Genomic DNA, 13,232 nt, shown 5'->3' with positions numbered 1-13,232 from the left:
GGATTAAATAGCCTACACAACGCACACACATGCCACACACACACACACACACTCACACGATCAGTAACGATGAGGGAGGCTAAAATTCAGACAACGTGATGAGGATTAGAGGCCAGTAAATCCTCCAAGAATGACCATCACATGCACACACATACACATACACACACACACACACACACACACACACACACACACACACACACACACCACTGGCCTTCATGGGTTCAGCACACAGTAACTTATTAACTAATAACGCAGTGCCTTGTTTTGCCTCCAGATCAACATTCATTAAGTGAAGACACCCCTCTCTCTCTCTCTCTCTCTCTCTCTCTCTCTCTCTCTCTCTCTCTCTCTCTCTCTCTCAGGTTTATGAACTGCAGGGTCCCAGCCAGCAAGAGATACCAGCCCACTGAATATGAGCATGCTGCAAACTGTGCCACACACGGGGTGAGCCGAACACACAGGCAGAAAACACACGTTGTCCGGGCGCTTTCTGTGTTTAGTGAGTTCTTCGGTTGAGAGACGCCTCTGAAAAGATGGCGAGGATTGCCAGGAATGAGGCGGAACAGGCAGGATTTTTGGCCATGCCATAGAAGCAGTGGGCTATAATCTGTGATTCAGCCTGTAGCTTTCTCTAATCTGCTGTAATCTCTGTGCGCTTCCGCCTCCGAGAGAGCAAGACAGAGAGTGAATGAAACAGACAGCGAGAGATGAAAGGAAACATGTAATAATGGCTTTAAAGCCTCAAATGGGCTGAGACAATTTGTCCATTCACTCTGCCAGCTCAGGTGCAACCCATGAACATCAAGTATCATCTTCATCCTTTTGTTAGATACCAGATCTGTTAAAGGAGCAGTTTGACAATTTGGGAAATATTTGCTTTCTTGCCAAAGGCTAGACTAGAAGATTGATAGCACTCTCATGTTTGCACTGTACATAATGAAGCTACAGCCTGCAGACGTTTGCATGAGCTTAGCCTAAAGACTATAAACGGGGAAACAGCTAGCCTGGCTCTGTTCAAAGGTAGCACAATCCGCCTACTGGTATTTGACATTTTTGTATGGATTAAACATACAAGATATAACGTGTTCATTAGTGGTCTTTGGAGGTGCTGCTAGGTGCACTTTGCCACTGGTGGACAGAGTCACGTTAGCTGTTTATCTTTGTTTTCTATAGAGTTAATGTGCATTTAAAAGATCAGATAATGTGAAAGAAAAGTTTGTTAAAGTCTGTGTGTGAAGTCTAAAATGCAGTGTGTGTATCATGAGAAAATTATGTGAAACTTTGGTTTTTCTGATTCTTCACAGTTGTGGATCCTCCCAAGTCTGGTGGGTGGGTCTGTGCTCTACTTCCTGTCTGTGGACCAGTGGCATCGCGTGGCTGCATGGCTCTACGGGGGCGGTCTCACCGGCCTCTTCGTCACCTCAACACTCTTCCACACCGCTGCCTGGAAAATCAGCCACCTCCGGTGTGTGTGTGTGTGTGTGTGCATGGCAGAAAACGCTGGTAGGGATTTGTCAGATGTGCACGTGTGTTTATGAGCGGCTGTAGACGTTTACATCACACTCAGACACACCGTTTGTTAATTATGACACAGCCAGAAGGCCAGAGACCAAACAACAGATGTAGCGCGGTGAAGAAAATATTTCACATCATCTTCAACTCACACTCTCTAAAAACATTCACTCACTCATTGAAACAAACTGTTTTTGACTATTTCCATTCAGTTTGTTTCTCATAAAACACAAAATGGAAAAAAAGCATATCTCTGTACTTTATCAAGTATGTATTCAACTCTTTATATTAGAAATGATTCTGGATAATCTATAAGTCTCTTCAACCTGCATGATCTCATTTAAAATTATAAGTATGTTAACAGTTTTCATCACATCATAAAGGTGTTCATCTGTATTTGAGAATCAGCTCATATATGGGGCTGACCCTAAAAAGTATGAAAGTAGAAAAACCCTATGTTTTGCGAGTTTGACATGAAGGACTTGTTTCTATGACACCAGCTCCAGATACTCCAGATAAACCATCTTTGATGAACTGAGAAATCCAGACTCGTGAAATAATCAACAATCAAATCAAGCCACCTCAGATATCCATGAACAGAGAAGCTCAGAGCTACTAAGAAATCTGAACATTTGTATTTCTTAACATATTTACTATGAAAGTGGTGAATAGATTCCCACTTCCCATTTCCCACTCCCACTCCTCTGGCCTCTCACACACAATAGTCCAAACAGACACATCAGACCCTGTTTAGCATGTTGAAGGACAGGGGTCCAGGGATGTTAAAATGTCCCCAAGTAACCTGATTCTATGCTGCGTGATTTTTGCAGGCTGGTTTTGCTGTTTAGAGGAAACTCATTGAAGGTTGTCACGATTTAGAAATGAGGTCTTCCCTTGTGTCACTGTGTAGGAAGGTGGAGCAGCGTTTCCACATGTGTGACAGAATGGCCATCTACTTCTTCATAGCGGCCTCCTACTCTCCCTGGTGGGTCATGTGACTGCAGTCAACAAACCATATTGCAGTTCTGTGGATTTTATGGTTGGTGAAGATAGTGAACATGCTGATGTGTCTCCTCAGGTTGATGCTGAGGGAGCTGGGGCCCTGGTTGTGCCACATGCGCTGGCTGATATGGGTCATGGCCTGTGTAGGATCAACATATGTCTTCTTTTTCCATGAGAGGTAACACTCAACAGCTCTCTTTGTGTCTCTCTGCTCGGTGTCCTCGTTTGAAACCGAACTCCAGGTGTTTACAGAAAACACTCGACTACTGTTCAAAGCAGAAACTTGCCTGTTGTTTTGTGCATGCAGGTACAAGCTGGTGGAGCTGTTGGGATATGTGGCCATGGGGGCCGTTCCTGCTTTGGTCATCCTGTCTATGGTAAGAACAAACCACTTCTGAAAGCCCCCTCCTCTGCTGCAAGTCTTCCTGCTATTGTGTGGGAATCAGACACTGTCAGTATTTAAAGGACCAAACCGGTGCTTTTGTTTGTTTGAGTCCATTACCTGCAAATCACATCTAATACTTCAACATAACTGCCAACTGTTTTCCAAAGTGTATATTTTTAGACCGACTTCCTCTCCGTCACTGATTTGACTGTATTGGCTCGAAACCCTCATAGTCATGGTACACTCACTTACTGTATGTCCCCAAAGGACTGTGGATTTGTGTTGCACCAACTATAGAATGGATTGCCTTGAAAGTTGGTATAGATTAATTATAATAACTTCTACCACCATCTGGTCAAAATTATAACTGTCCAGTACTCAGGTTTCATACTAAATATGTGCAAAACAAATGATATTTCTACATCTTTTGTTTTGTGCTTAATAGTAAATGTTAGCATGCAACATGCTAAACTAAGATGGTTAAACATGGTAAACATACCTACTACACATACTAATAATATTAGCATTATCATTGTGAGCATATTAGCATGTTGGTGTTAGCTTTTGGCTCAAAGCACTGGTGTGTGTAAACAAATGTACTACATTTGTTTGAGCTCTGCGTTCTTTATAGTACCAGTATTCTTATTGTGTTTTTGAAATGTCATAGGTGGAGCGTGCAGGTGTATGTGAACTGGCAGTGGGAGGCGTCTTCTACGTGGTCGGCGTAGTCTTCTTTAAGAGTGATGGCCTCGTCCCTTTCGCCCACGCCATCTGGCATCTTTTTGTTGCAGCGGGAGCGTGCATTCATTATTACGCCATCTGGAGGTACCTGTACGTACCCGGGCAAGTCCTGCACACATCGAGGTGAACAGCCGCTCCCACCTGAGATCACATGGTTCCACATCACGTGACTGACCGAGAAAAGTGCATTTTAGTCATGAGACTGCTGTGTTTTGACTATGAGTAACATGACTTCGAGGCTACACCTGGAGAGGTGGTGCTGAGATGATCTGACTGACAGGTCAGATGTAATTCTCTGCAGGTGGGGCCAAAAGCCTGGGATCAAATGCACTTACCGTTCAACAAAAAAAATCCTTTCAACATGATACATGCTGAACTTCAACTGAGTAACAGCCCTGTGTATGAATCTTCAGTTAAATCTTTGATAGCTGCAGCTAGCAGCCTGTTAGCCTAGCTTAGCACAAAGACTGCAAACAGGGGGAAACAACTCACCTGGTTCTGTCTAAAGTTAACAAAATATACCTACCAGCACCTTTAAAGCCCAACAATTAACGTTAATAATTCATGTTATATCTCATTTGTAAAGTTGCAGTTTTATGTGCAATTAAATACAGAGGATTATTTCTTGGTCAGAGCAGTGACTTCCTGGGCTCTTGTCAATGTGTGATTGTCAGGCACCCAGCAGACTCCGGGAGGTCACTGCTCCTAAGCTAAGATAAGCTAAGCTAAGCTTACTCTCTGCAAGAAAGCAAATAAGCTATAAAGTATTTGAATTATTCCTTTAATCACACATCTTGTCACTGAACTGATGATAAACAGTCTGTGACTACACCTCCTAAACTATTGTGGGCTTGTAAACTGCACCCTTTCCATATTCCAGCCATGAGTGATGTGCCAAAACTTACCACACACGCATTCCTTTCCACTGGTGCTAACCCCTGCTTTTAAATTGAACATTCATTTTAGTTTTGTCCATTTTCGGACAGCTGTAAATCATGAAAATATAGAGTGGGCACAAGAGCCACCAAACATTTCAGTAAAGGAAAGTTCATGTTGGGAACTTTTCTTTTGAGCTGTTACAGTTTTAGGCCAACATATTGTTTGTTCCTCTGTATTATTTGAGTTGTCAGTATGCAACATCTAGTCGCCACTGGTTTCATAAGGTGTTAAGCAACCTGCAGACACACTTCAGGTCACCGGCTCATAGCTGGGTGATACACTGACATGAATGAACAGTCACTCAGAGGAGAGACCACCTGTTGGGGATAATGGGGCCTTAGCAGAACTGGTCCAGTTATGATTTATATTCATCATGAATCAGCCTCAAAAATCAATTCTCATGATCTACTCTTAATATGATTTGAAAGATTACCATAGAGCTAATGTACCACTAACTGTATCCTGGGTCAAATGTTAAATTCACAAAGAATGTCAAGGCTGTTTGCATCGATTATCTTCTTTAGAGGACTATGTCTGCCAGTTGTTTTGTTTGTGATGCACTCTTCACGTTGAGCACTTTTCTATCAGCAACAGTGATGGATTGAGTAGAAGTTCCTGAAATATGACAGAATTAACACACGGGCATGTCATACATGTAGACTATATATGCAATTTTTGATACTTCTTCAAACACTGTCTAGATCACACCTACAGGTTTTCTCTAACCTCCAGTAGTTCAGCCGTTTCTGTTTCCACTGTCTCGAAACAGAACACTTACTCAGGAAGAGAGCTTTTCTTTCCTTTTTTTAAAAATCAGATGATCTATTTTGTAAAATTTTATTTTCATTGTATTAAAGAAGAGAAACTACATTACACTGAGTCGGATCTGTGTATTTTGTGGGTACCAAAAATCCTTCATTACATCAAGTTTATATCAAATAATTTCATTTATTTACAAAAGAAACGTGCAAAAATCAAAAGACAATATGAGGATTTCATGAAATATTTTTCTTTACACATGTGTGGTGTGCATGTGTGTGCGCGTGCATGTGTGTGTGCGTGTATCACTGTGAGTGTGTGAGGTTGGTGAGGGCCCGCAGTCGCAGTGGCATGGCCAGGTTGGTGTCGCGGTGCCACTGGGGTGTCATAACATGTGGGGGTGGGGTCAGGACGCTCTGAGCCACACCGGGGGCCTTCAGCAGTGACCACAACTCCTCACCTCGCATTACTATGGCAACAAGGTCCTCTTCATCAGAGCACCAGGCAACTGACCCACTTCTGGCGACTGTTCTTAGCTTGGACAGGAACAGAGACACCCTTGAACAGACATAAACAAACAGATTACAGGCCTGTGTATGAATACAAAATAGATTTAAGAGTGTCTTCAGCTGTCACTCACCTGGGTATGAGGTCATGTGATCGTGACGCCAGCTTAGCCAGAGCGCTCATTAGAGTGGTGATGACTCTGGGGGCAGGGCACGCTGCTCCAGGTGATGGGGCAGATGAGGTGATCTCGAACAGCACCGCCTCCAGTGCCTCAAAACAGGAAGTTATGAGCCTCACAGAGCAGCGGGAGTCACATGACACAGACAGGTACTCTCCCAGCACCCACACCTGAAAGCCAAAGAAAAATATCATGGCAGCGTCCGCTTTGGGCACATTTGATTGGTTAATGTGATATTTTACCATATATCACTAAATGGGAAAACATGCTGAGATTTGAGAAATGAGACTCGGTGGATGTTTAACAGGATCCAGAATCCACGGAAAGGAAAATGTATCATCCTCAAATCAGCATGATCCTCCTCTCTGCCCTCACAGCTTCATTACCACATGCGTGTAGATTTCTTCTTTGCTGTAGACGTTGGCCGTGGCCCCAGCGAACTCCAGCAGCTCGTGAGACTGGTCCACCACCAGAGAGGGCTGGAGCTTACACAACCTCAGCAGGTGACAGCTGAACACCCTGCAGAAACAGAGAGGGCGGGGAGGAGGAGCGAGTGAGGAGATCAGCGTGAGGACGTGCAGCAGAGGAACACTGTATGTGTTTACCTGTGTATCTCTTTGATGTATTTAGGGATGTTGAGGAGGAGGCTGCTTCTCTCCAGCATCACCAGAACCAAGTGGGCTAAAAGCTTCTCATCGGCTACCTAGACAACAGGCACGCACATTATATTGTTTTTATTATCTGAAACGAAACATCTAGCATTTGGATTTGCAGTAGTTACAGTTTAGTCTCTTCACCGTGATGACTGTGTTGAAAAAAATGTGCAACAGCACAGGGACGGTCTGGGCACACTGAACAACTCTGGGCCAATCGGCAGCCTCGGCTAGCAGCTCATGGAGCGTGCTCAGTCTGTCCATTGTGTCACCTGTGGAGTGAGAAAGAAAAGTGATTCAAATAGCTACTTTTCTGAAAAAAATAAATTTCCACCAGGGATTGGTTTTAATGCCAAAATCTGCCAAAATCACTGAAAAAAAAGGTCTTAACAACCACCGACAACATTTCAGGAGGAGATTATTACCCGTAGAAACAATGCTGCATGTTAGCCACAGTAAAAAGTCACTTTTTAGGAATGTTTTTCATAGTACACTATGTTATGGAAATGTGCTTTCTTTCCAATAGTTAAGTGAGAAGATTGATGTCACTCTCATGCTTGTATGATAAATATGAAGCTACAGCCAGAAGCGGGTTAGCTTCACTTAGCACAAACAGGGTGAACAGCGAGTCTGGCTCTGTCCAAAGGAAACACCATCTGTCTACCAGCACCTCAGAAGATCACTAATTAACACGTGATATCTGGTTTGTTTGATTGTGTGCAAAGCTGAAGATTAAAAATGGCTGAAATTTTAATGAGATTTTGATTTTATGGAGGGTTTATGTGCAGCATGTTTCCCAGCATGTCAAACTTTTCTTTGAATCATGTGGCTGTGATTACCTGCGCCTGCCTCTCCTCGAAGCAGGAAGAGGAAAAGCCCTCGGAAAGAAGGGCTACGAAATGCATCAAGGGAAAGGAGGCCACGCCCACCTGGCTCAGAGATGGGCAAGCACGTTGACCTGCACCCACACACACACACACACACGCACCCACACACACACACACACACACACACACACACACACACACACAGAGTGAGATGGTGGTAAAATGTGACCATGATCAAATCAGTCTGTTGGCAGCTTGTTTCTGCTTGTTTGTGCCCCGATGTGTGCGTGCACCTGAGTTGCAAGACCAGCGTGGCAGAGAGACAGGGCAGGTCCAGCAGAGTGTGGAGAAGCTCCACTGCAGTTCCGGCTGTCACCAGCGAGGGCAGCAGGTCCACAAAGTCATCCACCACCGCAGGGCTGTCCCACGCCAGCAACTGCAGAGACACAGAGAGAAAGAAGAAGCTTGTGTATCGCTCACTCTGTATAACATGAAGTCCTCACTAGCTCTATGTAGGTATGAGTGGAGGATGTCTGAAGGATCTCTGAGTGGATGCATTTTCTCTGGCTTTCACCTTTAGTAGGTTTGGGAAGGAGTGGATGTACTGTGGGACTCGCAGCTGCAGGTTCTCAAGGTTCATTCGGAGGAAGCGTAGAAGCTCATGTGCAAGGAAGGGGTTGTTGAACAGCTCCGAAGGGAATCGGCCGAACACCAGCTTCCACACACTCTCACAATCCACTGCAGCCATCTCGCCTGGATGGGTTCAAATACAGTTTGGCTGTTTTAAACTTGCATGTATGAGTATCTATGAGTGAATCAAGGAACTGAAGCAGACTAATATGCATAAATCCATTATTCATACTCATGTCCATATTTAATTTGGAGAAAGAGAGAGACATATGTGAAGTGCATGTTGACGTGAGTACACACCATGGTTGAGGTAGAACTGTGCTATGGGCAGCACGACTCTGGCAAAAGACAGGTCTGAGCTGAGCCGACCAAAGAGTGCCTTGATGCACGGGAACACACGGTACACCAGCGAGGCATCCTCCACACACACACAGTCCAGGACACACACCGCCTCCACCAGACACTGAGAGGAGAAACAGAATAAATCCAGTAACGGCACTGATATGAAATCTGGTGTGGTGGTGAGTGCTTTGTTCTCTGCACCAACCACTGAATTTGCTCTGAGCTGTTATATGTGGGTGTACAGAGAATTAGTAATAGCAGAGGAACAGACAACATTTTTCCTGAAATTGAGAAAAACTGAACCATGCTCTTCACATAATACACAATTTTTACTACTCTATTGACAAATCTGAGTATCGAATATTACTGTATATACATGAGTGATATTAATGCTAATGTGCTTGAAGTGAGAAAAATACAGTGGATCATTATTTACGGTGGATTTTATCCTTTATGTTAGTAAAGTAATAGTGATATTAAATGATATGCAGGCTCACCGCTTTCTGCAGGTCTGTATCTGTGCGTTTGTGTGCCTCTGAGACAAAGACAAGATTAAAATATGACAATCATATATGTGCACAGGTCAAAATCTGCATTCACAACCACGTAACTTACTTGTCTCTCACACACACATTAGCGTAACGCACACACACTCACTGCGGTCGCTCTGCTCGATGAGGCGTTGGCAGTACTGGAAGGCCTTCTCTCTCAGTCGCTCCTTTGGAGGCAGCAATCGGCTGGAGGAGGAGGTTGCTGAAACCATAGACACGACCGACCCGTCCACCTCCGAGCGGTCATCTGCAACGTGGGAGGTCAGAAATGAGAGGTCACGACTCACAGCCTTCTCCGACAAGTGATGATTTATTATAATCAAATTTTGCATAATGTCTTCTGCGACTGCTTGTTGCCAAATCTGACCGGAGAGCTGCAGTTATGAGTTTATGGAGATCAAAACAAAAACTGTGAACTGCTGTTTCAGTCAAGAGGAACTTCTCATTTTAGCCACCAGAAGCAAAAGAGTTTCCCTGCAACCGACAAGTGACAAGAGTCATAATACAAACAGAAAGTTTGCTCATGCAGGCACCTTTAAAGCAGAGATGGACGGATGATTGATCAGTTATGAACAGCTTGTTTCACTCTTGTGAAGCACACGGTTTCAACACAGTCAGTCAGAGCATGTGTTCAATGAGGGAAAACCATGTGACCGATGTAGCTTCAAACTTCACTAGTGCTTCGGGGAGCTGCTTGGTTTACATTCAGTTTAACATTTTATGAGCACGCCATAAAAGTAATAGCTAATTTAATGAATATCACATCCCACTATGATGCGTATAAAATGTAAAGTGTATGTATGACACGGAGCCTAAATATTGTCATTTCATACCAGCAGGAATATTGTATATTGGACAATGCATTTATTCATTATTCTGTAGTTAAATATTGCACAATAGCATCTATATTTAATGCAACACTACTGAAAAAAACCAAAAACAAAACATAGATTTAATGAGACTGAAACTATTAAAACAGAGAGGTGGAACGCCTTGACCTCTCGTCTTGAAACACTGCTGTGAGTCTTACAAACCACCAGATGTCACTGTGCTGCTGCGTTTGAAGCCCTGAAGCATCAAATCTATTTTCTGCTCAAAGCCACATAAAGCTCCATCCGCCCATCACTACTTTAACCTGAAAGCTTTAAGATAAGCTTGCTGTTGAGGTTTAGATGAAAAATTATTAGAAAGGCTTCGAGGCAGTTTGGTTAATCTTCAACCCAATCGCATCCCTTTAGAAAGAAGAACAAATGAGATCGTCAACTCACAGAGGTGTCACGAGGAAACCGTCAGAATCAAGAAAAGCAGAATCTGGCTAATCGTCATATTATTAACACACCAAAAGCAACACTCTGAGTGTAGCTGCTTATTAGTCATTCATCACTGTGAACTAACTCACGAGAGGATTAAAAGGAGATTAAAGGACACACAACAGTGAAAGTGTAATTAAGAGTTAATAGATCAGGATTTCTGATCAGCTGGTTAGTTAGATCAAGTGCTGTGAGTTGACCTGTGCTGCCCCAAAGTTAAACAGAAGATGTAAGAGTTTTGGTTATTCATGGTGTCTCAGAGGCACACGCATGCAGGGAGGGTCCACATGTCTTACCATTAGAAAAGGAGTGGGAGAGGCTGAGCTGTAGCCTGTTTGCTGGAGATGGTGAAAACACAGAGCATACTTTGAGGCTGTTCCTTGAATGCAACGCTATGGCGTGACAAGCAATGAGCCTCTCTAGAATGGGAGGCAACAGGTTGTGGTCTGTATGGGTGGTAAGGTCATACCAGTGTCAGCTGTGGTGTTGCCGTTGGAAACAGAGTGGTAGGTGAGAAGCCAGTGGCGAAGCATGGAAAAGGAATAAACGTTCATCCACTGGTCGTCAGTGAAGCCCTGGCCCACACACAGCACAGTGAAGAAATCCCCTGACACCGTGCCATCCAGCTCTGCTATGGGCGCTGGCTGCTAGAAAACACACACACACACACACACACACACATGCACACACACACAAATATAAAGTAGTTAACCTAATGTTGATATATTTTTTAACATTAATGACAGAGTTGAAAGCTTAGAGTTTGCTTTACAGGCGGAAAATCATTACCTGACGTGACCTGGGCCCGGTGAAGAATCCCCCTGAGGACACACCACCTCCTTGAGTGATGCTAGCATATCGCAGCCAATCGACAAGCTTCTTACTCAGGAGGGTCATGTGATCTGTGGCAAGTCAGGTGGAGAGAGGGAACTGTGTGAAAAAACATGCTGATTTATGTGCACACAGAATCAATTAGCTTTGCTTTAAATCAGCTGGAAGCTTTGCAGCGCCATCTGTCCGTTACCTTCAGTGAGGCACTCGGGGCTGTGTGTGAGGATGGTGTTGAGGACGGGCAGGGTGTGTGTGAGCGAGTGGGCTGGACCGTCCGATTGTCGGCTTTCCAGACCGCGCAGGAGCTGAGCGCAGAGAGACGAGAGGTCAGCCCGGGACCGAGCCTGTTGGGGTTAAAGTTTTTGAGAGACTGTGTTTTAGGTTGTGAGTGTAGATCTGAAAACAAAACAATACCCCTCATGTCTCAATATATCACTGTGTCCAAAAAATCTGAATATATATTTAAATAATCAAATATAGTTAAATGTGAATTTGTTCTTTCTAACCTAGCATTCTAATAAGCTGAACATGATGCATCAGAGCACACCTGTGAGAGCAGCAGGGCAGCAGCGTGGCTGTTCAGCTGACTGATGTTCTCCTGGTTGTAGTTCAGTTCCTGACCAGAGAGGGGCAGCGTCTCTCTGAGCACAGCTGAGCTCAGCACCTGAAGGTGCTCTGCAGGTGAGGAAAGGAGCGATACAACCCTCTTCTGAAGCTCTGGAGGCAACCTTTGGTCGATGACAACACGGGAGGTGTAAGACTGTGGCAGACGTGTTTTGAATAATGGCTCACACCGAATATTAAAGAGTTTGGAGTAGAAATAGAAGAAGATTGATGATCAGGAAGGTGAAGCTCAGCAATGTGGCTCTTTGAGTTTGTGCATGCTATCTGAGAAGGCAGGTGAGATCACTCGGTACAGTAAACAGGGGTTTAGAGGAAGAAAATAGGGAGGGAGTTACAAAGGAAGGAAAATGATTGAGCACGTCGAATGAATTTAAGACAGAAAGGAGAGAATGAGTAAACAGGTCTGAAATGTGCAGATTAAACTGAATGTGAATGGACAGTAGGATGCATGCTTTAGGGCTGGTGCAGGTGAGAGCTCTTACGTCCTGGTGTACTTGGTGGCAGAGAGGATGAGGTGCAGCCTCTGCAAGGAGTCGAAAGTCTCATGACCGTGCTCCTTCCCCTGGAGCAGCTTGACCAATCTGCTGTAAAATTTCTGCAGCTCAGACTCCTGGATCTCCCTAGAAAACACACACACACGCAGGTCACTTGGTCTCGCCTGTGTCAAGGTCTTCAAGACTTATTGCTGAAGCATGCTGTCACCTTATCGACTGACAAAATATACATCAACTAAAGTAAAAGTACTCATTATTTTGAAAAGCCCATGACAACAACCGTTATAAAACTCAGCACTTTCTCAACAATTCACAGAATTAATAAGGTTACATTACTAAAAACACAAAAGACGTTAAAATAATTGTGATCCGTAGTCTTACTGTGATAAAGAGCTGTAAAAGTAACGCTAAATGAACATAAACTTAAGTTTCAGTAATACAACAACACCTGGTATCTTGAGGCTTTTACAACCCAGCTAGCTTTAGCCTAGTTAGCTTAGCAGAGGAAATGATAGCAAGATGTGTGTAAACCAGCTGAAGAGAAGAGCTGAAGGAGGTGGTAAACTTCTCCTTTTACAGCTTTCTTACCTTGCTTGTTTAATTAAGCTCTCGGAACCGTGAGAGTACATTTTGTAAGAGAGTCGGACATTCCTCTGCTACTTCTGTCGGCGGCGGAAGGTAAACAGTCCGGTCGCTAATCAAGTCCTGACGGGAATCACATGACCATTACTTTAGTTCCCTCTTCATTAAGGGGAAGTTGATGAGCAGTTCTATCCAAATGGTTACTCATTCGCACTTTCTATACAACATAAACCATCGTACAAGTCATAATCTCCAGTCTATTTATTATCTATTGTAATATATTACTAGAAAAGCATGTTTTTTTGTTTTTTTTGTTTTTTTTTTTCTTTTGCTGCAACGGAAATCTTACATCGCTTTCTGGC

At 43.8% G+C, this 13,232-nt stretch overlaps 2 protein-coding genes across 5 annotated transcripts in view; one reads left to right on the top strand and one right to left on the bottom strand.

Moving 5' to 3' along the window:
- Positions 1-5,455, top strand: part of mmd2a (monocyte to macrophage differentiation-associated 2a) — an 8,135-nt gene extending 2,680 nt beyond the window's left edge. Inside the window, exons 2-7 of the mRNA XM_076752668.1 lie at positions 366-447; positions 1,308-1,468; positions 2,426-2,500; positions 2,594-2,695; positions 2,825-2,894; positions 3,570-5,455. Coding sequence (XP_076608783.1) covers positions 366-447; positions 1,308-1,468; positions 2,426-2,500; positions 2,594-2,695; positions 2,825-2,894; positions 3,570-3,770 — 691 coding nt within the window. The 3' untranslated portion in view covers positions 3,771-5,455. The remainder of the gene's footprint in view (positions 1-365; positions 448-1,307; positions 1,469-2,425; positions 2,501-2,593; positions 2,696-2,824; positions 2,895-3,569) is intronic.
- Positions 5,431-13,009, bottom strand: ap5z1 (adaptor related protein complex 5 subunit zeta 1). Of its 4 annotated transcripts, none has more exons than XM_076752665.1 (18): positions 12,877-13,009; positions 12,277-12,414; positions 11,718-11,898; positions 11,364-11,514; positions 11,129-11,241; positions 10,809-10,983; positions 10,636-10,677; positions 9,136-9,276; positions 8,976-9,013; positions 8,437-8,599; positions 8,081-8,259; positions 7,800-7,942; positions 7,519-7,637; positions 6,824-6,951; positions 6,632-6,729; positions 6,413-6,545; positions 5,982-6,196; positions 5,517-5,899 (listed from the first exon to the last, which is right to left on the bottom strand). In XM_076752665.1, the coding sequence occupies exons 1-18, from the start codon at positions 12,915-12,917 to the stop codon at positions 5,647-5,649; spliced, it is 2,451 nt and encodes an 816-aa protein (XP_076608780.1). In that variant the 5' UTR covers positions 12,918-13,009; the 3' UTR covers positions 5,517-5,646. The 4 variants fall into 4 exon arrangements, with proteins under 4 accessions (XP_076608781.1, XP_076608782.1, XP_076608780.1 ...); XM_076752664.1 differs by having other exon boundaries at positions 10,809-10,986; positions 12,877-12,989; XM_076752666.1 differs by lacking the exon at positions 10,636-10,677 and having other exon boundaries at positions 5,431-5,899; positions 10,809-10,986; positions 12,877-12,989.
- Between the last annotated feature and the right edge of the window lie 223 nt (positions 13,010-13,232).

This window comes from Chaetodon auriga, chromosome 16 (genome assembly GCF_051107435.1).
Source record: "Chaetodon auriga isolate fChaAug3 chromosome 16, fChaAug3.hap1, whole genome shotgun sequence".
In the NCBI taxonomy this organism is placed as follows: domain Eukaryota; kingdom Metazoa; phylum Chordata; class Actinopteri; order Chaetodontiformes; family Chaetodontidae; genus Chaetodon; species Chaetodon auriga.
Note: the sequence above shows the minus strand (reverse complement) of the source record. Positions and strands in the feature narration are given on the sequence as shown.